The sequence below is a fragment of the Palaemon carinicauda genome, chromosome 4 (assembly GCF_036898095.1).
Source record: "Palaemon carinicauda isolate YSFRI2023 chromosome 4, ASM3689809v2, whole genome shotgun sequence".
NCBI classification, from domain to species: Eukaryota; Metazoa; Arthropoda; class Malacostraca; order Decapoda; family Palaemonidae; genus Palaemon; species Palaemon carinicauda.
The window spans coordinates 72,433,785-72,459,157 of NC_090728.1; the positions used below are offsets into that span (position 1 = coordinate 72,433,785).

The following is a 25,373-nucleotide window of genomic DNA, read 5'->3' on the forward strand; positions in this document are numbered from 1 at the left end:
ATAGCTTGGTATTACACTATAAAGTTGCCTCGAAGAAGAAGTGTATGTAAACCTTCTAGCAAGGTATGTCACAGCTTGTTTTGGATATTTCTGACACCTTCAAAGACCTGGATAAGATAATGATCTTGAGCAAATATTGGTGGGAAAATTACAAAAAGAATCAAGTGTTGTTATTTGAGTGTGTATATTCAAAGAGGTTATTGCGGTTAAACCTCCTTGTGTTTATTGGTACTAAAGTTGTTGTGAACTAATTCATAAGGAAGACAGAGTCATAAGAAATTAATTGTGCAGAACACGAAGACTATATCTCATTAGTAAGTGTGAGAACCTTTATATTATATTACTCACTTTCCTCTGTCATTCATGAGCGACCTTCAAACCATTACAGATTATCATAAAAGTAAATTACCAGTAGTTAAAGATGTTGACTCATCATTTGACGTTGGTCTTGTGTGATATATCTTACCATTTACTGATGAGGGATTGGATGCATATGAGGATACGTATGTTCTTAAGGTTAGGAGGTTTATATTTCTGATGAAGGCAGTTTTCTTTTCCTAAAGAGAATTATTTAATATTGTTTTGTAGAGCACAAACCTGATTTAAGGCTCCAGTCACAGGTAGTGAGACTTCAGTTAGTGACGACGTTTTCGATGAAAAACCAGGACTATGCATATTGCATGAACTGCTGTCTTTAGCATGGGATCAGTATCAGGAGTATAAACAGCGTTCATTTACTCGAGGGATGTGGATCCTCACCAGAATTGGGGCATGAAAGTCAGAATGGAGTTTCTTCTTAAACAGTGAAAGCAGGGGTTATTAAGGCTACATTGGAAGTTTGTCTGGTTTGCAGATAAATGTTTTGAGATAAGCAAGACTGCTTATCCAAGAATAAGTTTTAAGAGTTATTTAAAAGATCTGCTACTCAGATACTACTTCTAGACCCATAAAATCTGCATTGTTGGCCAAGGCACCAACCACTTGTTGAAATACTACCGCTAGAGAGTTATTGGGTCCTTTGACTGGCCAGAAGGTACTATATTGAAGCTATATTTACTCTAAAGAATCCAAAATAGTAAACATGTAGAATCTTCAATAAATATGGAAACCTAAACTTACCCTAATTTGGTTTACATATTACCAGGTTCTTTAACAGATTTTCAAGGATTCTTCTGTTCCTATCATTCAATAAATCGAGACATTGCGTTAGTTTTTAAATCATTATTAGACCAGGAATAAAAATATTCACATTTATTACTAACCTTAACTATTCATTGTAACATTTCCTATCCGGCAACCCGAAGTACAGTCCTATTTTACAAATGTCTGTCAGTAACGATATCTAACGTGCATGCATGCCCTTCAATATCACTAACATAACAAAACACTTATGAAACCTTGACTTAGCTTTTAATCCATGATGGTAAGAACTCCTCTCGTAGGTGTGTTAATCTTGCCCTCCCCGTTGAATACCGTAAGGTAACTATAACCCTCACTGTCACGTAAGTGAGCCGGTATTAACTCCTTCTGAGTTCTGTTGCTCGAAAACGACTGAGGATCTACGCAGGCGCGACCCGCATTCGTCAAAACAAACAGTAACAACTCGTTAACGATTGCTTAGAGTCAAACAACTATTTGATATATTTTGCCTTACAAAACTTCGACAAAAAGAAATATTATATACAAAATAATTCAATACAACAATTATGATTTTCTACGCATCTCACATTGCATAATGTTCATAATATTTCCCTTACAAAATAAAAGATAAATGACTGTTTACTGGTCTTTATATATACACTATCGTGATTTCATCGTAAGTCACGATAAAAGCCTTCTCTCTGGTTACGATTCACTTTCCCTTTGACTACACATATACCTAATAGTCTGGCTTATTTTTTATATATTCTCTTCTCAAACAATTCTTCTATCAAGGGGCTAACTACTGCATTGTAATTGTTCGGGGGTCATTTTCCTCTTGGTAAGGGTAGAAGAGACTCTTTAGCTATGGTAAACAGCTCTTCTAGGAGGACACTCTAAAATCAAACCATTGTTCTCAAGTCTTTGGTAGTGCCGTAGCCTCTGTACCACGGCCTTCTACTGTCTTGGGGTTAGTGTCCTCTTACTTGAGGGTACACTCGGGCACACTATTCTATCTTATTTCGCTTCCTTTTATTCTGTTAAAGATTTTATAGTTTATATATGAAATATTTATTTTAATGTTGTTACTGTTTTTGAAATATTTTATTTTAATTGGTAATTACTTTCTCTTATTTCCTTGTTTCCTTTCCTTACTGGGCTATTTTTCTGTTGGAGTCCCTGGGCTTATAGCATCCTGCTTTTCCAACTAGGGTTGTAGCTTGGCAAGTAATAATAATAATAATAATAATAATAATAATAATAATAATAATAATAATAATAAGTACTGTAGAATTATTATTACATACAGTACACCGAATTCATTAAATATCAAAAGTTATGAAGGCTCAGCAGAGGCATGGAATAAAACTAATCAAAGTAATTCTGGTATTATATACGAATCCTTCTTTTACTCAAGTTCCCCCCTTCTCACTAGTGTTGTGGACATCACCATCTACTAAGATTGAAATAGTAAGCAGTGACAAAGGAAACATATTGACCTAACGACATACATAATTTTTTTTTTCTAAATCATGTTACTCAAAATTTTCATTAACCTGCAAGAAAATGGTGCTGTTTTTTAAAACAGTACAGTAATTGTCTGAAATATTAATAATTTTATAAAAACCACAAACAGATAATTAGAACAGCCGCCCGTTGAGATACTACCACTAGAGAGTTATTGGATCCTTTGACTGGCCAGACAGTAATGCATTGGATCCCTCTCTCTGCTTATTTTTTCTTTGCCTACACTTACACCGAATAGTCTGGCCTATTCTTTACAGATTCTCGTCTTTCCTCATACACCTGACAACAATGAGACTACTAAATACTTCTTCACCCAAGAGGTTAATTACTGTCCTGCAATTATTCAGTGTACTTTCCTCTTGGTAAGGGTAGAAGAGACTCTTTAGCTATGCAAAGCAGCTCTTCTAAGAGGACATTCCAAAATTAAACCATTGTTCTCTTGTCTTGGGTAGTGCCATAGCCTCTGTACCATGGTCTTCCACTGTCTTGGGTTAGAATTCTCTTGCTTGAGGGTACACTCGGGCACACTATTCTATTTTTTTTTCTCTCTTCCTCTTGTTTTTTTTTTAAATGGTGTGTTGGGCAGGCTTAATAGAAGGGCCATGGATGCCTGGTGATTTATCAAGAGGTTTTCTTTTCCTTATCTGATTCTTTTTCTTCTCAAAACCATCTTTACTGTCCTCCCTTCAGTTGAAGTGGCTATCCTGGAGGGTATTTAGCCATGCATGGTGTATCGGCTCCTCAATGTTGACCAGTTGTTCTTACTTTTTACTATACTCTATGGTTTTGATCAATCACTTTATTTATAATTCTGTACATATATTTTTTTTTATATAATTTTTCTGGAGACATTGAGCGAAATCCGGGACCAGCACGTCCTAGATTTCGTCAATGTCGTCTTCTGTATTGCAATATTCGTGGTCTTCATGCAAATATTCAAGACCTTACAGTTGCGTCCAGACAGTATGATATTCTTTTGTGCTCAGAAACTTTGGTTTCTAATATGAGGCACTCATCTGAGCTCCTTATAACTGGTTTTAAGAAGCCAATCATGCTGAAACGTGATGCCATCTCTAGGGCCAGGGGAATGGCGGTGTATATTAGGACCGAGTACCCTGCTTCTCATAAGTCCTGCTATCAATGTGGATGTCATGAGATTCAGGTAATAAAAGTTTGTGGCAGGAATAACAACTTTTATTTGTGTTCGATCTACCGGAATCCAGACATGGATGATTCCATCTTCGATTGTCTTCTTACCATTATGGCTAAGATACAAGAAGATGATAGATAGGCTTCTTTTGTCTTTGTTGGTGATTTTAATTTTCACCATAGGAAGCGGTTAAGTTCTACCTCTCCTACCGATCGCCATGGCCTAAAAGCTTTAGACTTTGCCTCTGAATCAGGCTGTGAGCAAATCATAAGTGAAACTATTCACAGGTCTGGTAATTGCTTGAACCTCGTATACACCGACTCCCCTGGCGTTATAACTAGTAATGTTGGTTCTCCAGTCGGGACATCTGATCATGCCTTGATTTCATTAGTAGTGAAGACTGAGCAGCCTGTCCCTGATGTATCATACTCTTGTAAAATCTATATGAAATCTCAAGCAGACTGGAATGGGATTTTGCATGATCTTTTGTGCTTGAATTGGTTATAATTATATAGTAGTGTTGATCCTGTTGTCCCTCTGAATGAGAATCTAGTCAACATAATTGATAGGTGTATCCCTTCTCGTGTGCTAAGGTACCGAGTGAATAACAAACCGTGGTTCAATGATGATTGTAGACGTGCTTATTTGGAGAAGCAGGGGGCCTATCATCTTTGGAAGGGGAACAGATCTGATTTGACCTGGAATAACTATACTCAGCTAGGAGCTTTTGGTCAGAGAGTTTATGCCTCAACTGAAAAGGAATGCAATTTAACCATAAAAGAAACCCTTAATGGTACAACTCAAGAACATAAATGGTGGTCTACCCTTAAATCTGCAACAGTTCCTCATTTACTTAAACCAGATAGCTTAGTCACTCACTGTTCAAAGGAAAAGGCAACCCTTTTGGCTGATGTTTTTGACAGTAAAGAGAGTACTGAAAAACTTGAACTTCCTCATTCCTGTTTTCCTGAGACTAAACTAAGTAGTTTAGCTTTTCGATCTCGAGAAATTGAAGCTCTGTTGATGGACCTTGATGCTTCTGGAGGTGTAGATCCAAACGGTATTTTTCCTTTTTTTTATAAAGACTGCAGATTTCTTAGCTCCAAAGTTGTCTGATATTTTGCACAAGTTAGCAAGAAGAGGAGCTTTTAGCACTTGTTGGATAATTGGTAATGTTACTCCTCTATGTAAGTGTGTTTATGGTAGCTCAAGTCCAACTGATTACCACCCAATTTCCATAAATCTCATATTATCTAAAGTTTTTGAACGTCTTCTGGCAAAACGTCTTAATAGGTTTGCTGAAGGTAATCATCTATTCCCTAGTTTACAATTTGGTTTTCGTAAAGGCCTTGGAGCTTTTGATGCCCTTCTTACAATCTCCAATGCTGTACAGAAATCCCTTGATTGTGGTCAGGAAGTTCGTATGATTGGCCTTGATTTTAGTGCTGCCTTTGACCGTGTTAATCATGAGGCCCTTGTTTTCAAACCGGAACAGTTTGGAGTGAGTGGGTCGTTTCTTAGCAATATTATTGATTTTTTAAGTAATATATCTCAAAGAGTTGTTGTTGATGGTCATCATAGTGAGTATAGGAATGTGATATCTGGTGTTTTTCGGAGTAGTGGTCTTGCCCCATACTTTTCATATTATATACACATGACACATGGTTTGGCCTAGAAAACAAGCTTGTTGCCTATGCAGATGATGCTACTCTCCTTGCATTAATTCCATTCCCTGAATGTAGATCTGGGGTTGCTGAATCCCTTAATAGAGATCTAGCTAAAATTAGTGCATGGTGCAAATTATAGGGTATGAAGTTGAATCCTAACAAAACTCAGACTATGATTGTAAGTAGGTCAAGGACAGTGGCTCCTCAACATCCGGATCTCAGTATTGATAATGTTTCTTTAACTTTGTATGACTCTTTTGAAATATTAGGTGTGATTCTCGACAGCAAATTTACTTTTGAGAAACACATTAGGTCTGTGTCTTCTTCCATTGCACAAAAAAATTGGATTATTGAGAAAGTCTTTTAAGATTTTCGGTGATCAATCTATTCTGAAGAAGTGTTTTAATTCTTTCATTCTGCCTTGTTTTGAGTATTGTTCTCCTGTCTGGTCTTCAGCTGTTGATTCTCATCTTAATTTGTTGGACAGAAACTTACGGTCTATTAGATTTTTTATTCCTGATCTAGATATTAATCTTTGGCACCGTCGTTCAATTAGTTCATTATGCATGTTGCATAAGCTTTTTCATAACTCTGACCATCCTTTTCATTCAGATCTTCCTGGACAATTCCATCCTGTTCGTAATACTAGGCAGGCAGTTAATTCTAATAGCCAGGCCTTCTCCATCATGAGGCTCAATACTACACAGTATTCTAGAAGTTTTATTCCAGCTGTGACCAAGTTGTGGAATGATCTTCCTAATCGGGCAGTTGAATCAGTAGAACTTCAAAAGTTCAAAGTTGCAGAAAATGTTTTTATGTTCAACAGGCTGACATAAGCCTTTTTATAGTTTATATATAACATATCTGTTTTGACGTTGTTACTGTTTTTAGAATGATTTATTGTTAATTTGTTCTCATCATTTATTTATTTCCTTATTTCCTTTCCTCACTTGGCTATTTTTCCCTATTGGAGCCCTTGGGCTTATAGCATCTTGCTTTTCCGGCTAAGGTTGTAGCTTGGCTAATAATAATAATAATAATAATAATAATAATAATAATAACAGTATAAAGTAATGAAGTTCTTATTCATTTCTCATTTTACAAATTTGTTTCAACTAAATGTTCTGTTTCTCTTGCAAGAAGTTAATTACTAAAATTGTGTGGAAGACATCTAAATGAGTAACGATTTCCAAAAATTTAAATCTTTACACCTAAAACCGTCAAATCTACAGGTTTTGGATTTTTTTTTTTATTAATCAATAATATTTGTATACACAAACAAAATAATGGTATAAAAATTAAGATGTTAAGAAAAAATTCTGTAGCGAAACATGAATTTTATTGATATTCAACAGAAGTGTCAAGGAAATACTTCTTAACAGAGATGAGCCAGCATCCATACTAATGTTTTGGAAAATAGAAAGAAAGTTCTATTTGAGTAGTAATACTTAAAATAGTTAGTGATAATGATGAAATGAATGATTAAGTGATCAATAAATAAAAATATGCCAGTCTGTAACTTTATAAAAATTGGAATATGACATATACATCATAGCAAATTGTAGTCCACGAGATAAAAATTTAGTAGAATATATCAATGCTACAAATATATTTTGTTCAGGTAGTTTTTAGCACATTTCTTTTTTGGTAAAAAAATACAGGACAAAACCAAGGCCATTTCCAAGTGGCTTGACTTGGCTCTCCTTCAATTTGTCTAAAAATGAAAGTTATAAATAAGCTTAAAGGGAAAAACTTTTCTAATGAACAATAAATAAAATAATCTGCAACTATAATGATTGCCAAATCAGGAGTAATGTAAGTTGGCCCAATGTAATTAGCCAACACTTCTAACTCTATGCATGCTATGGGGTGTATTTGATACAATGTATACTTTAAGCAAACTTGTTTAGGAGAATGATAGTGTATACAGTATATACAAAATACCAGATAACAAAGTAAATTTGAAGAATCATAATAGAACATTTCACTCCTTAGAATATGAATTAAACACTATAGTTGCAATTTAAAGTTTAAATTGTGGATACTTAAGTACCTATAAAGGTGCTAATTTGTGTTCTAGCAGAGTAAGTAATTAACAAAAATAGATGAAATGAATTAAACAGAAATATGACTGGAAATTATCACAGCACTAATTGAAATGAAGGATGACATGAAATAAAACAGAAAAATATGTTGGTGTCATTGTCAAGATTCAAAGGACAGGGGCAGATATTTTCTCGGCATCATTAACAAGTCTTCTAAAAGGCAAAACATTTCTTATTACACCTTAATGATGAACAATTCAATGTAAACTTGACATTTAAAAATAAATTATTACCTGAATTTTCTTGGATGAACACCAATAATTTGCTAAATACTGTATTGTATAATAAATATTCTTAAATGTACTACTTTAATATTAACTATGAATTGCTTTAATTATAAAATGTATAGCTGACTGGTTTAACGTGCCTTATAATATATGTAGGGTGAATATAGAACTTCAGTATATATATGGTATCTGCTAATTTGTCATCATAATGGCAATCTTGATTTTTTCCCCAATTCCAATGCTATATAAATATAGTATCTTTATTATAATAAATAAAATACTTAAAAAGCAGAATAAAAAAAACGATTGACTATGCTCCTGAGGCTTAAACACCTTCAAAATTTGGAAATCGTCAAAAAAAAAAAAATTATAAAATTTAGAAAAAAAAGATAGCCATAGTTCATACAAGACAGAATCTTAGACGGTGAATAAATTTTGACACTTACTGTATAGTAATACCACGATAGTACATTATGCATATATACAATAAAAACAATCGACAAATACACGTATCATACACAAAACATCAATATATTCAGTGAAGGCCTACATTATACTGCTATTCCAGCGGTAGGTTAAGAGCAGCATACTGCATGTAAAGCCTTCGTTTACAAAATTCATAGAATTCTATCTCTCTGGTGAAGTTCTTTCTAACGATATCCTTAATCTTCTCTGAAACAGGTGGCTTGTAGATGTTTCGATTCACTTTGGAAAAGCGTTGCACCTCATCTGAGGAGGAAAAGCATATACACTGGTAAATATTTACATAAACTATGAATGAAGTACAGTACGTAATTACAGGGATGGTGCCGAGGGTCAAGGTAAAACTAATACTAGATTTTAATGGTTCAGAATATATAAAACTGCTTGTGGTTGCTGAGTTTCTAGATAAACTAATATTCAGTTGCTTTTTTGTACTATTTCCCTTTATCATTTCAATATCGCACAGTATCAGTCATTTCTATTGTATCAGTGTAACACTGACCCGATTATATCAGTTAGATCACATATAGATTGTTTCACAAATATGAAGTTGTACTGTACAGTACATATGAAATTAATTCAAGACTCGAGAATTAACTTGCATGTCATCTATTCCCTAAGAAAGCTACAAGCAATTAACAAGCACACAATTATGTCAATAGATTAGTATTGTGTAGATATTCAGTTTATTACAATGCTGAATACTAGAGTGTTCTCATTGAACACACCAAAAAAAAAAAGAAAAAAAAAATTAAACAGTCAGCTGACATTGTACTTTTATTACTCAAGTTTACTGGTTACAACTAAAGGCCATAATATAAAATAATTAGAAGAGCTTTCCTTGTCTTTGTCTCGGTGTAAACACATTAAACATTTTACATGTTTGAAATACTATTTATATATCAAGCTTAAAATTATGTCTAGAAAACATATGGAAAAAAAACTTACTCCAATATAAATGCTTAGCTCCTTTGAAAAATCGTGGAACATAATGCTCAAGAACTGTTAAAGTAGTGTTGAGGTCTTCCAACACACCCACCACAGCATAGTTCTTCTCAACATTTTCTTTGGCCTTTTGAAGAGCATAAGCAGTGTTGAAGCCTCTGTGAAAGAGATTAAGGAATTAATCTTTCTTTTCTTGTAAGGGAAAATCTGGAACAGAGAATGTGTAAGACAAACCTAGTCCTAATGATATTTTGAATATTTATTGTACGTTAAAAAGTGTCTAACATTAGTATCTTCGCTTTTTTTTTTTTTGGGGGGGGGGGGTTATGAGATAGGGTCAACTGTTCTTCTCCAGATAACAGATGAGTTGAAACACCCATACCTACTTGGTTGAGATCTATGAGACAGAAAGTCTGGAAATGAGGCAAAATGTTTCTAAAGGAAAGCACAAGAAAAACATGAGACAATTCCGACCGGACTTCTGCATTGCACGACATTGGAGGCCATCGTGACGTTCATAACCTTCCATATCATTTCACGTCTCCTTATATACTACTTACCAGTTATAACTTTACAATACAAAATACGGACTAAATTTGACTACATAAAAGAAGAGACTGAATAAAAAGTGTAGGCTACCAAAATCGGGGCTGTGTCAGAATATTTGAAAATGTTAATGTTGCGGACAGTAATAATAAAGCTCCAAATATCTGTTTTCTTAATAAAGGCTGAATGGACAATCGTTATAATGCCCTTATTAATTTGTCGAGAAAAGAATAAAGAGAAATGAACATAACTCCGAAACGATGAACAATAATAAAAGATAAAGCACAGAAAAGCAAATAACTTCAAAGGTTGGAACTAGAGAGAAACAAATAGTCACTGAACATTGCAAACCAAGTAATATTGATTTTTCTCAGAATAGATACGATTGAATTTAAGAATTTAGGCTATCTAGCCAGGCACTTGGGGCATCTGAGGCACAGAAATGCAACTGGGGAAAACCGGTCTGCAGATACACTGTGAAGCAGAAATTAAAAAAGGTTGGACAACCAGAAGGAAGAAGGAAGTAGGAAGGGAAGTATAGCAGGAAAAAAAAATTATAAAGCAAGGGCAGCTAGGGACCGAGGAAACACCGGTAAGACCTTTATGCAATGCCTACCATGTGCCACGCGAGGTGCATTGACGGCACTACCCTCCAAGGGGCAGAACAAGTGTGGATGCTGTAACAACAGACGTTTACTCACGTGCAGTTCCTATCTTGGCCACAGAAGAACTCGGTTAGCTGAGCGAAATCAGGTCTTTCATCGCCCTCCCTATACTGACATTCTCGGTCGCCAGAGAGAACGCAAGTTTCATAATCCTGTAAAGACAGGAATATTTATCATGCTATTACTGAAATGGAGTTAAACAATCACATGGAGTACAAGCCTGTTTCTGTATTCGTATGTATGCAACAAGATCTGACGTGAAGTTCTATCATGAATTTTAAGTTTGTTTTTATGTTGTGGTGAAATTATTAAATTTGTTTAATAGCAAAACAAAGTAAATTACGGTGATTTTTCTTAACCCATCCCATAAAACCTTATTATACAAAATGCTACAAATATTGGTAAAAAAAATCACTACTTACCTTTCTCAGCCACATGGCGGACGGGAGAGGTAATTCCGGGAACGCTTGCTTGCGCTCCACGAAATACCAGGGTGCTCGGACGTAGTAATACCACGATATCACTCGCTCAACGGGATCACGTACCATGTTCACGTACAAAGGTTGCGATACGTTGAATCTACAATTAACGAGTTACAAAGATTAAAGATATGAATATCTTTATTAACTTCAGACATAATTTAAATAACGTGGACAATAATTTTGCGTATATACATTCACATTTTACCTAAAAAAAGGACAATGATTCTAAATTCGAGGCACACTAAGCTTAGTTTAATATATATCAATAAGGCCATATTTGGAATGTCAGGGGAGAGTGGGAGAAAATATCTTATCAGCAGGGTAAAAAAAAAAAAGCTTCTCTTACATAGTAAAATTGATGTAACAGACATGTTTGACGTAGACTGACGGTGGTCTGAAAACATCCACTAGTTGCACAAGACGTTTCTGTAAAAAGGAAAGAGTCAATTAATGCCTTTCTGCATTGATCATATCTCTCGCCACAGTGTGTCACCATATACAGAAGGATTCAGAGATAAAATTAAAATAAGAACTCTAATATATGCTACATTAAGAAGAGCTATTTTAAAATTGTAGGCCTACTGATCAAAATACAAAAAACAAAAAAAATATATATAACTCCAAATTGTAGAAGATATATTTTTCTTTTCATAACTAATTACTTTTTTTTCTATCAATTACTTGAGATAACAGTTGGGGACACCAAAAATCACAAACCTGTTCCCTAACACTCAGCTTGATATTTTCGACCTTCTGCGGCCTGTCCTTGTGGAAAGTGAAGCCGTTCTTGTAACTGAGAGCCCTCAGAAGCTCCATGGTACTTTGGCTACCAACTTTAGGTACCCTGTTGAAGACTAGCGTCAACTTCTTGTGGTTAACTGTGTTGTTAAGGGTCATGGGATTAATCTGCAAGAATTAATGAAAACTATTACCGATGCTTTACCTTTTGCCATCAGGATTTCTCTATGATTATTATTAGTTATTTACTACATCAATGCAAAATAATTGATGAATAAGAAAATGTTTGAGGGCACGGTCTCTTAGATAGATGGTCTCAGATTGGGCCGTAGTGTTAGTGAAGGAGATGGTGAGAGAGGAGAGATGGGCTGGACTGCATAACTAATTCTTACACCAAGAACAGTAACACTCGATGGAAGTTAAGGTTTTTGTATACATTAAGAGTCCCAGAAATGTGTCAGCTAAAATTAAATAAGCTTTATTTGGGGCTTTTTTTGGCATATAATAGAAGTCGTTACACTGAGGACCAAAAGGCTGCCTATTTAAAAGTTAAATGATATAGAGAAATGGAAATTGAAGTAAAGTAGAAAAGACCAAATAAGGCATCCAAATTGCTTATATCCTATTGGCAATTATCAAAGTCTGCCTATTTCTATCTTTTGTGCCAAAAGATTCTTTTCTGGTAGGACATCACAACAGTGGTTGTCCCTTGATTAACCGCTCATATCGTTTATTTGAACAATATTAAAAAGGATATGCAATTTTTAGCTTATTTTTTTGGAAAATGTATATTGATAAACATTGGCAGAGATATGTCACAAAGAGCCACTTAGAAAACATTAACTTTCCAAGATGAATTCCATAGTTAATATCTTCGACGCCTATATAAATGAAAGATGACTTTGGTCGACCTTCAACGTGATCTTGCACATTACTCCAGGGACACAAAGGATTCTTCCGGGATATTTTGTGACAATCTCCCTTGCAACGAATATGCCATCCACTGACACATTCGACCCTGAATTTTGTATACATAATTTGATGGGAATCGCAATGACCTCTACGAGTACCAAAAGGGTCACGTTTTGAAAGGATGATAAAGCATTAAGATATACAACTTGATTGAAGCGAGTACAATCACTCAAAACATCACCGCTCATGTTTGAAATTATCTTCTATTATAAACCAGCTGGATCTATTCGTGCAATTATGTACATTGAAAAATATTCTACAGCATTGAGATGATAAAGTCTTATAAATATATGGTTATAAATGAGTGCATTCTTTCGTATGCCAAGGTCATTATGCTTCGTTGCTGACATAAATAGAATTGCAGCGTGTATTCTTTCCAAGTATGTAAGTAAAATACATAGTAGATTGCTTTTTGTTTTCTAGCGTAATTGATGTCACAAGATATCTGTCTGGTATAATATGAAATCATAGTTCACCAGTTTACACGTACACCTTTAATTTCAGTCAAATAAACATAAACAACTGATAAACAGAGGAGCATATATTTCTACAACATTGCTTAATCAATTACAAGGTAAATAATTAAAGCAACCTCCTTACTAAATCACGACTAATAGCGGTAAACAGCGGAAACTAATGCAACCGGATTGGGACACCATCTCGTTTCTATTGTATATCAGCAATCAGCAATGTATTGTTAATATTATATGTAAATTACTTTATCTCCTTTTAGAGATGCTTCTCTCGTTTGCCTATTAACAAATGACCATTCCATTCTGTAAACATTCATAAAACACGAGATTTTTTGTAATTTCCCCACGTTTTCATCGGACTGTGGGCACTTTACAAATATATTTTAATAATTCTTACTCAACTACAAACCACAGCAATAGAATTTTTCTTTCTGATTACTAAAGTACTGTTCTCTTCGCTCTCCTTTACTGAGAACGGCTGACCCAGAGAGTTTGTTTTCTTTCAATGTAGGATTCCCATTATGAACACTAACTTCTTAAGCCATAATACGAAACACCTTATATTAAGGAACGAAGAGTCAAAAGTAAACGCATTCATTCCCTGGAAAAGAATATGAATAATTTGATAACGGTAATTTTTATTATTTTATGTTTTTGGAACAACTGTATGCTATTTGTCGCACAGTATATCAGCCAAAATTCCATTTTGGCGTGAAGGACCGAGAAACGAGTCACTGGTACCCAATTTACAAAAGGTAGAATTTTTTAAAATAAAAGATCGTTGATGAACACATTAGGAACTAGAGTTATACACATTATTTATCAGATTCTATTTTGATGGTACACATTGTAATAGTTTGCTATTATTATACCGAAATATTGTAGGAAAAATGCTGTATAAAATAAATACATGAAAATTAATATATATACAATTTTTTTAAATCACAAGGACTCTATAGATGTAAAGATGTGACTTACATTTCGAAACTCCTCTAAATTAAATCCTCCAAACTTTGTCTTGTGTCTGGAAGATTCCTCGCTGGATCCACTGTTGCCAAGTCTGTTGCTGCTGAGGCCTCCGCTGATGCCGCTGCCGCTGCCGCCATCTCCTCGACTCCAGTACCTGCTGTAAGATCCTGGTGGGAACGAGGACAAGGAAATGATCATTAGTATGTATGACTCAGTTAATAAATGACAACAGCATCGATCAAATAAACGCCGGTGCTAAATTCAAATTTTTGTTGAATGACAAATTGCTTCAAACTTGTTATGAAGATGTATGGTAAAAGACTTGCTGAAGTGTAGTGACAGGTACAAGTCTTAATTCGCAATTGTCTCTATTAGTTTCCATAAAAATATCTATTTATGATATAAACATTTAACTGTTTTCTTTACATAACTCAAGTTCAGCCAAATGAAATATATTCAACAAGTAATGTTTAAAGATTTCTGAGTAAAGTTCGTGCAAGATATAGATTAATACAGTGATAGAAATAAAAGAATAATGATTTGACTTAGAAACCGAAAATAAGAAAACTTTTTATGAAAAATAGAAAGAACATTTCCTTAAAGGACACGAAAGGAAAAAGGAACGCGATAGGGACGATAATTTACTTGAAGGACGTAAGTCGCAGGTAGTCTACAAAATACTTAGTTTCAGGAATGAATTGGCTTTTATAACTGAGAAGACGAATTAAGTTTGACACATTGTTCTCCTTTACCAGAGAGGAGAGGCGATGGTGAATTTAAATAAGAGGTAATATTCCTTTCGGAAAAAAACATACTCTAAAAAGATATGGCGATGCTCCATCAAGATCTCTTGATTGGAAAATCTGTAAAAGTGGAATTAGTGTTTGTCTATTCTTATTTGAAATCTCAGTTCTCCGGACTACGTTGAAGATGCTTCCATGGACACAAAGAAAAGTGGGGATCGTTCTTTTCGTGTAGGATTATATATATTTCACACACGAGCAGTTTCTTGTTTTCCAAAAAAATACTCTTAAATAATCTCCACGTGATATAGAAAATATCAGTGAAAGAGTAAAGAAATTTCAAACTGAACATCTGTTGAATGAAATAGACCTTTCGGAAGAAAGGAGTCTTTAGAAAGAGAAAGTATATACTGGTAAATGATGGCTTTACTACACCACCTGTTAAAACAGGGAAAATAAACGGCTGATCAAACAGTCACAGACTACCAAAAGAGTGATGGAAGTTATGTACCCATCCATAAATAAAGATTAATCTTCATTTATTACTGTTTAGCAATACAGTTCCAAGTCTAAAGCAACGAGGAGTATTCTTGTCACTTGAGCTTTCCCTTGGAAATCATTAAAGCTAATAATTGTCTCTGAAAATCTCGAGGCTCCTGACTGGTCATAAACGCAGGGGAAATTCACGGAAAGAAAAAGTTTCATTAGTCACGCCAAAACCGGCAAGGTTCTTGACTCACAATAATTACCCGCGAGTTATCGTCGCCAAAAGAAGACTGTTTTTGCGGGCAAATTTCAGTGTACTTTATCTGCAGACGAAACGACGATACACACACATATACTCTCTCTCTCTCTCTCTCTCTCTCTCTCTCTCTCTCTCTCTCTCTCTCTCTCTCTCTCTCTCTCTCTCTCTCTCTCTCCAGCTTTTAGTTAATATATCATGTCAATTCAGCACTTCCCTGTCAAAATAAAATGGACAGCTATTTTTGTCAAAATTTCTTAGACCACTCTTTATCATTACCGAAATAATGCTATTAAACCAAAATATATTCGGAAAGATTAGAAAGGCCTAAATTCTAAGAGATCGTGCAAAAATATCCTTAGAACCGCAAATAATAAAGTTTCCCAAACTTTCCAAGTAAACGAACCATCAATAAAAAAAACGAAAACACCAACAAAAGGATTTAAGAATTATTGTGCAGGACCTTCACAGACTATATTAATGCCTTTCTTTGATACTTTTGTATGGTAGCAGGGTAATTGTAAGGTCAATTTGATTATCGCACGTAAACTCTATGATAGAAGCATCGGTATACTGAAGGTTGTGAGGACAAAATAGATAAGAGGAAAGGGAGGAAGGCAGAGCAAAACAATATATACCCACGGAAGGATCATGCAAAAGTAGTAACAAAGGCGGGAAATACAGTACGAGAACACAATTTAGAAAAGATATCAACTAATGATTTTTTCTTTTCTGTTGCTTTTCCTTTTCAGAACAGCTGGAGGATATTCTTATATACGTAGACTGCCTCATGAAACTTTACTAGTAATGCTTCCGGTAAATGAATAGGTAAACGAATTACAGCAAAGGATTAGGTCGGTGATCGGTAGAAACTCAATAGTGACCCAGGTGGAAATCAAATTAAACAGATGGAAATAATCTAATGAAAAATTTCCCTTTTATAAAATAATATCCAGAATTATTATTACCGATATTTGAGAACAGGTTCAGCGCTTGCTGAAAGACGAGTCTTAAATTTAGCTGCTTACTTTAAAAAAAAATCTAAAATTTTCACGAATCAGTTGAGGTTATCATTTGGATAAGAGACAGAATCATCAATAATAAGAGCGGAGATTTAAATGTAATTCTAGGGAACAACAATGATAAATGTTGAAAGACTGGGATTCGAAAATACAACAAACCAAAACGTATTCATTCTGGTTACTGGTAAGAAGAAAAAAGTAGACTTGGGTTGGTTATATATCAATATAAACATTGAAGCAGAGAAACTTAAGGTGAAAGAGAAAGTAAAGGTTTTTTGTCAATAAAAAGAATATTTGAGCTGATTATGTCATACGCAGAACACACAAAAACCTGAAGACGACTGGATTTGCAAAAAAAGTTATTTTTTTCTCCGTCTGAGAATGAGCTGCGAATTTGAGCTGTTCATGTTAGACACAAAAAAGAAGTTTATGTGGTTTAAATTAAAACGAACGTACAAATAAGAAAATATACTTTTATCCTTCAGGTAAAATGTGGGGCATGTGTTGGGAAGCAAAGTTGTATCTGCAATGGGACCGAGGTTGTTTTTACCATGGATGATACAGACGAGGAGATATTTTTATTGGCATTTCTATGCGGTGATTCTTCTACTCCCTTCTTTTAGACGGAAGAACTAGAGATACGCTGTTTGGTAAGAGGCATCACCCTAAATGCAAAAATGTTACAACAACAACGACAATAATAATACTGATAATGAATATAACACTTACCGGCTGTTGAATGATGTTGAGTAGCATCGTCCAGATGATTTGTGTAAACAGCTAGCTGCGACTGCAGATTGTTCGTGTGCAGGAACAGCATGCAAGTAGAAGTCACGCTCACAAGCGCCAGTAACTCGCTCACCCTGGAAGATAAAACTGCAAACATTAAAAAAGAATTATTTGTAAAGTCTTCTTAGTCATAAGACTACGTATAAGTCGAGTATATTTTCTTTAAAGGCAATTCACAACAGTAATTTGACAACTAATCTTATGTTGGCATTTTATGATCGCTACTTTTATATGGAGAGAGAAAAAATATATAAAATATAAATAGGCGAAGGCTTCTTGACTTCCTTTCCCATAAAGTACAACAGGAGTTTTCAGATTGCAGACCTGTAATCTCGAACCATTGTATTGGATAGATGCAATAATGGTAAAAGAATATACATGAATAAGAAGAGAAGAAATGCAGCTAGTGTTTGCTTTCTGTTTTATTACTGTTGGCAGCATTTCGGGAACAAACTGAGCTTCGAGGAAATTCCTTTCCTTTTTAGAAGCTACACTACCCATGTCATACTTTTGTTATATGGTACCACATTGAGTCTAGATTGTACCAGAATACTTGCTCTAAAAGCTTCCATGGCACGATCGAAGGAAGGAGACGGGAACGAGATAGAAATGAAAGCGTTAAGAAAACAGGAAGTCAGACAGAGTTAGTTTCCGATAGCAGTCTCCCCTTCAGACAGCAAACACCTCTCTCCAAAATTTTGTCATATAAGAGACAAAGAAAAGCAGTTAGCCCTTAAGCTACGTCCTCAGCCTTGAAGTATCCGTACCAATAACATTTCAGCAAATGAAGATAATTCCCCTACTCCCCATTTAAGTATTTTCTTGCTCTGTTTTCCAGCCCATTCCCCCAGTCAATTAATATCTTAAATCAATTTTCATCATTGAAAGTATAGGAGGTACAACACTAATTTTTTTTGTAAACAAGTTTGTGAATAATGTGGTATTTCTGCGTTTCTTTTTATATTCATTTCCCATATCTCAATAGCTTTATGTAACGATTTTGAGGTTGCAACAACCATATGTATGTGTATATATTATCTTTTTATATATTTTTTTTTTTTGTTAATCACAGTCTATAGAGACTGGTGGTTTATATTGCGGGGTTCCGGATTGCATCCTTACTATTTGTGCTGTTTAAAGTGGCAAATCTTTTGTACAAGTCCTGAGGCTATAATTATCGGCTCCTACCTTCTCAAGATTACTTTTCAATGACTTAGGTGTGGTCCGAGCACTCCTATGGATATTGACATCACTTCTACTTGCATATTCTATACCTTTCTCAATTCAGTTCGTAAGACTGGAGGAGCTTAGGTTCAAGCCTTTGAGGAGGAATACCTGGCCCAGGGTTACTTGGAAACCCTTCACTGCTGGCACTGACATACCCTGGTCGACTTGTAGGTGCACCAAGAATTCCGCGATGACCGGAATTGAGTCCTTGAGGGGCTGAATGCCCTCCTTGTGACACCATTTGCCAAAGGTCCCCCATCTCGCTTAATATATGGCTCTCGAGGATTGTCTGAGGTTCGAGGTCATCTGGGCTGCTGCCCTCTTGGAGTACCCCTCTATCCTTAGCAAACGCTGGATAGTCTCCACATATGAAGAGAGAGGTTTTGTAGGCCTCCATGGAACTTCTGGAAGTGAGGCAGTCTTAGCAATTCTTGTAGCAGAGGCAGGGGCCACGGAGGTTCCACTGCCAAGACCCTCAGATCCGTGAACCACTCCTTTTCGGGCTACCACAGGGCTACCAGAGTCATTTTTGCCTGCTTCGCCGCACCCCCCCCTCCCCCAAACAGTTTAAGGTTTGCTGCAGTAGGGTAAACTCAGGGAAGGCGTATACGTCGAGGCCATCCCACGGGTGTTGAAACGCATCTTTCAGAGTTGGTGCTGGGTCCGGCACTTGGGAACAGAAGACCGGCTGCTTCGGGTTCAGCTTTGTTGCAAAGAGGTCCAGGCAGGGCGAACCCCACTTCTATATTACTGCCCATGCTACCTCTGTATGAAGGGACCATTCTACGGGCAACAAGTGACCCCTTCTGCTGAGACTGTCTGCGACGACATTCCTCTTTCCCGAGATGTACCTGGCCATCAGAGAGATGGCATTGTCCTCAGTTCAGGACTCGTCAGGGCTACCCTTCTTCCCAATAACGAGCTTGCTATGATGATGAGAGCCTTCTGTACTGCCAGAAGCTCAAGCTTGTTTATGTGGATGGCCTGCTCCTCAGGGGACCAACAACCTTTGGCTATTTTGTCCGTCAGGTGGGCTCCCCATCCCTCCCTGGATGCGTTTGTGAACATAGGAACTTCCGAAGGAGGATCCAGTAGTGAAACACCCGCTCGGGTGTTCCTTGGGTCCAACCACCACTGGAATGTCTCCCTGGTTGACTGGGATAGGGAATGCTTTGCTGACGGACACTGGATTGCTAGGACCTGTACCTCTTTCATGTCCCACTCAGCCAGACGCAGCATCAACTTTCCTCCGGGAACGAGCTTCTCCAGGGACACCATGTTTCCTGCCAGCCTCTGCCACTCCTTTAATGATGCCAGTTCTCTCCTGATGAGAGGCTTCGCCAAGTCTTCTAAATTCCCGATCCTCTCCTTCGTTGGAAAGGCCCTGACTTGCAGAAAGCATATTTCCATGCCCAAGTACACTGCCCACGTGGTTGGGGAGGGGTGCGACTTCTCCCAGACGAACACTACCCTGAGTTCCGTGCAGAAGGCCACTAACTCGTCCCTCTGCTCTGACAACTCCTCTCTGGACTCTGGGAGGAGTAACCAGTCCTCTACAAACCATAGTAATCACCGGCAGCAGGTAACAGGCTGTATGGCTACGCCGGAAAGTGGGTTAGCGGTTATGAAGACCTATAAGGTCAGGCTGCCCTTGCCACGCCATCAGCGGAAGAGCGGATCAGGTTACGTGGTTCCCATGCGGAGCTGCTGAGTGGGGATGAAGGTTACCGCTGAGAGAGCCACGCAACCCTGGAGCAGACGCATACATCTAGACATTACTGCTTGTAAAGTTCCAACAACCTTCTCTGACGCCTCTTTCGGAGAAGTAAAAGGCAAGGCGACGGTTCTGCCGTCCATCTTGCTAGGAGATTGACTCCTGGCCCAAGAGGGCGATACACGAGATCCTTTCTCTGACCAAAAGGTAACTTCCTCCACTACCGCAGGCAACACGGGCGACAGAAAAGGGCCGGAAGCACTTACCACAGACAAACAAACCAAAAGAAGGAAGAGAACCACTGCCCTTCCTCATGGGTGACTTGTTCCTCTTGCCCTTCTTCTTCTTTCTTGTGGCCATCTTGGCCCACTGGGCATCCCTCCAGCCCATACATTCACCGCAAGTGTTGTTCTGTGAACATACATGACCTCGACACGAAGTACACAACACGTGGGGATTGACTTCCACGTGGGACAAAAGAGCTGCACATAGCCTACCACCAACACCTGGTCAACAACGTTGCACTCGCACAGATTCCATAATAGGAGATCGAGGGACATGAGATCCACACAAGTAACACACACTGAGCACAAAGGAAAATTCTGACAAAAGCAAGAGAGACGGAGGTCGAACGCACACAAGCACGACCAGAGGTTGAATGGTTAATGGGGACCTAGGAAGGTTGTCTGAAAAGTCCCTCTATGGCATGATGGGTAAAACAAGAGAGGTCAGGGTCACGCAGGTGAGAAGGAAGGGGTTCAGGGGACAGGCCTGTTAGGGGTAAAACCTTTAGTCACAGAGATGACGATTAAGGGGTCCAAATTTTATTGTGCCGTGGCAAGGAATCGTATCGGAGTATATATATATATATATATATATATATATATATATATATATATATATATATATATATATATATATATACATATATGTGTGTATATATATATATATATATATATATATATATATTTATACATATATGTGTGTGTATATATATATATATATATATATATATATATATATATATATTGATTGATTGAATTATTGATTGGTTTCGCCTGGGGCTCTGATCCTTAGGTCGATAAGAGAATGCGGACATTAATGTACCAAAATATATGGCTTATTTGAATATGAATAACACGTATAAATGTGCAAAATTTATCATTGATCAAATGCCGAGTACAAACATACTAATTAGCAAGGATGGTGAAGATGGGTTCATTTCAATTCTAAGTACAAAAAAAAACCTGAATTCGACAGGTATAAGCACAGAAGAATTGTCATTGACTTTTATCTTTCTTTATGGCTGAGTGGTATGTCACTGTTGTTACAAGTTTCCTGGACCAGATTAGATTTCCGGAAGGTCGGAAGCTATTGTCTTTGAGTGGTTTCGTCTGGGTCGGTAAGAGAATCCCGGACATTAATGTATCAAAATATGTGGCTTATTTGAATATGAAAAAAGAAAAACGTCTATATGTGCAAAATTAATCATACACACATATATATACATACATTTTGTGTAAACAAATACAGTATAGGCTATACATATTCACGCATATATGAATATGCATATATATTTTACATATATATATATATATATATATATATATATATATATATATATATATATATATAATTGTTTGAACATATTCATATAAAATAGTTGTGTTTAGTGATTTATGGGAGAAATTATAAAAGATGGTAAAAGACTTGAACAGAGAAAGCAGAAATGTAGGACTGAATATGAATATGAGTAAAACTAAGATAACGTTCAATGAAAATGCAAAGAAACAACAAATAAGAAGCGGAGCCGAAATTAAAAGAAGAGGAAGCATGGAACGGAGATCATTTGGTAAACAAAATGAGATTATGAAAAGTAAAATGCCAATTTCTCTTAAAAGAAAAGTATTTAATGAGATACCAGTACTGACTTTTGCATCATAAATTTGGAGCCTTAATAAACTAGTTACACTTCAAAAAGCTATGGAAAAATAACGATGATAATAACGCAAAAAGCCAGATAAAGAGTAACATGGATACGAGAGCAAACTAAACTAGAGAATATTCTAACAACTTGCAAGAAAAAGAAATGGACATGGGCAGGACATATAATGAGAATGACAGATAATATATGGACATAAAGAAAAACAGAATGGGGCCCAAGAGATTGTACACGAAACAGGGAAAGGAAGAGAAGACGATGGATAAACTAGCTAAAAAAAAAAAATGGGTATAGACTGACATAGAAAGACAAACTATAAAGTCCTTGGATTAGAATTGGAGGAGTCTGCATTCAATTACAGACGTTAAATCAGTACTTATCATGGAGATAACCGATTATTGCCCTAACCACAAACATATTTCGATATTCTTAATTACTCTGATCTTGACCTCATATATAAATTAGATAAAGTTTTTCCTAGATTAGCTAATAAAATCTACGCGAATATGAATAAAAATCATTTGTATGGAGAGATTAAACAAGTTATGAACTTCGTGAAATTTTACGTTTTAATCAAAACTTTCTGGTGAATTATTCCAAATATCGGTTTCCATATCATCTGATATTACACCTAAATCTCATAGAAGTGGACTCCTCAAACATTTATCCTTCCCTACCAAGTGTAAATGTGTAAACAAAATCTGTAACTTGAAGGTTTTTTTTATCTTTAAAAAATGCTAGAAGTATATAAAAATATAAAAGCAACGAGACCGGGAAATCTGCAATCATATCATTCCAAAGCATGGGCAACCTGCGGCCCCCGGGCCACATACGGCCCTTGATGTGTTGTTGTGCGGCCCTCAAGACTTTCTAGGTTACTGAAGCCCTATATATTTATAACAGTAATCATCATTAGAAAATAATGAAAGATGTCAGTTTTACGTAAAACTTTCACATTAAGATAAACAAAAAATGGAAGAATTGCAAGAAAATTCCGTTATATATTTGACAAGCAATATTTTTTGCACATCTATTATCATGCAGCCCTTTCTCACTTAGATATATTTGAATGTGGCCCCCAGTTGAAGAACAGTTGTCCATGCCTGAATATTGGACTGAAGCATACATAATTCATGCAAAAAGAAAAGTGCTGAGCAAACTGTTGCAGAAAGTGATTCGGCTTCCTTGGATTCAAAATGGGAGACCTGCAGCGGTGAACGGTTCAGCGACTTGTGGTGTCTCTCATATTTAGGTTACGAGCCAGATCGAATTTCGGATCAAGAGCCATGACATTGCTGTATTGCGGTCGTCGTTAAAGAATCTTCCAGAGAGAGAGAGAGAGAGAGAGAGAGAGAGAGAGAGAGAGAGAGAGGGAGAGAGAGAGAGAGAGAGAGAAAGAGAGAGAGAGAGCATCCACTAAATAATGGAATCGTCAATAAGTTATTATAAATAGAGGGAGTAAAATCTTATAATCGCAACCCTTTCTCTTTATATAGGCACAGTATTAAACATGAAGCGTGTTAGGAATAATCTTTCTATAGAAGGATTATCACGTGTGCCTTAAGAGCTTAAAACAATATGGTGATATGAAATGCAATAATAGAATATTATTTATACCTATTATTACTATCATTAATTCATTGCTATGTAAGTGCTCAGCCATATGTATAGTATATCAATAACGTAAATGAATTGTATTTTCTAATGAAATTACTAGCCTACACCACACAGATTTAATGCGGTGTATGGCGCGGGAAAAAAATTATGGCGATGTATGAAGTCTAGAAAGCAATACTGCACACGTGGAGGTTATAAGGGAGGGAACCTCATTTAGGATGATTCTCGAATCTAAAATTATGTTGTGCCTTAGTAAATATGGGTTGGTTTATGAAAGTGTTTTTATCAAGTGAATAGGAATAATTATTTTAGTTACATCCTATAAAATGATGTAAACGTAAACTTCTTTTATTACGAAGATCCTTACGAGAGCATTTTGGGAACAATGGTTTATGATGTACTGTATCACGTGACACAGCCGTAAGATACTGATCCTTCTATTATCTTGTGCTGTCTTTGATCTCTGTAATAATAACTTCATTGTGTTTGAATTGCTCAAATGTTAATATGACTGTCTAATTATGGTACCATTTTTTTTATGGTACTCTTGTATTAATATAACTGTTTAAGCATAGTGCATTTTTTGCATTTGAATTGCTTAAAGAAACGAGGTGTTAAGAATTCTATATAATTGCTGTTTTGTCAATCGGTCTAATTACCAAGCTTAGCTTTTACATTGCTTGCTGTTAACGAAATTAAGTAGTGTATTAATCTGTTGATCGAACCCAATGGTATAAAGAGACCCATCTTGTGCATGTTGCAGCTCACAAGCGTCTTGTATTTTTTTAAATGAATACGATACTTTGGATATTTCTTAGGATTTAGCACAGGCGAGTGTGGATCGAGATGTAATTTGAATTTTCATGTAAATTATTCAGTGAAACCTGCCTGATGTCGCTCAATTTGCACTACAGTGGTATTTTTGTTGAAATTTCATATTCTCTCTGAATATGTTATAGACTTATATTTTTGTAAGCCTTCACCATCATTTAATCTTTTGTCATTTTTTTTTTTTTATAACTTTTACCACTTCTAGTCTGGAAACTATTACTCTAAAAACTAGTTAAGGTGTAGACCTAAAAGAACTATAAATTAGATCATTGCAGAAAATTGCTTATTCTGGTTGATTTTCTGAACTTTTAAAACGACCAACTCTAACAGTATGAGTTAACATGCAGGACTATAGGCATGCATACTTTCAATTTATGACAATCTATCGAATCCCTAAGATTAAATCAAATAAAACAGAAATCCATCAACTTATTTCATTTGAATAGCGGAATGTAAAAGAGAAATATGAGGGACGTCGTTTGCAATTTACAATTTGCAATGTCCAATCTCTGAAGTAGACGGTCATGAAAAGAAACTTAACTAATTATGTGGTTACCTTTTTCGTTTCCGAATGAAAGTGTACCATAATAATAATACGTATAATAATCACTGGCCTATTCTGAGTTAATTTGTTGCTATAATAAATTAGAGCTGAAT

At 36.0% G+C, this 25,373-nt stretch overlaps 1 protein-coding gene across 2 annotated transcripts in view; it reads right to left on the bottom strand.

The window, feature by feature from the left end:
• Positions 1–6,814: 6,814 nt before the first annotated feature.
• The window catches only part of pip (heparan sulfate 2-O-sulfotransferase pipe), a 100,329-nt gene continuing 81,770 nt past the window's right edge, over positions 6,815–25,373 (bottom strand). For both annotated transcript variants that reach the window (XM_068372361.1, XM_068372362.1), the window contains exons 2-9: positions 17,326–17,459; positions 14,099–14,256; positions 11,655–11,843; positions 11,284–11,363; positions 10,878–11,034; positions 10,492–10,607; positions 9,248–9,402; positions 6,815–8,545 (exon numbers count right to left, since the gene is read on the bottom strand). In XM_068372361.1, the coding sequence (XP_068228462.1) occupies positions 8,376–8,545; positions 9,248–9,402; positions 10,492–10,607; positions 10,878–11,034; positions 11,284–11,363; positions 11,655–11,843; positions 14,099–14,256; positions 17,326–17,459 (1,159 nt within the window). In that variant the 3' untranslated portion in view covers positions 6,815–8,375. The remainder of the gene's footprint in view (positions 8,546–9,247; positions 9,403–10,491; positions 10,608–10,877; positions 11,035–11,283; positions 11,364–11,654; positions 11,844–14,098; positions 14,257–17,325; positions 17,460–25,373) is intronic.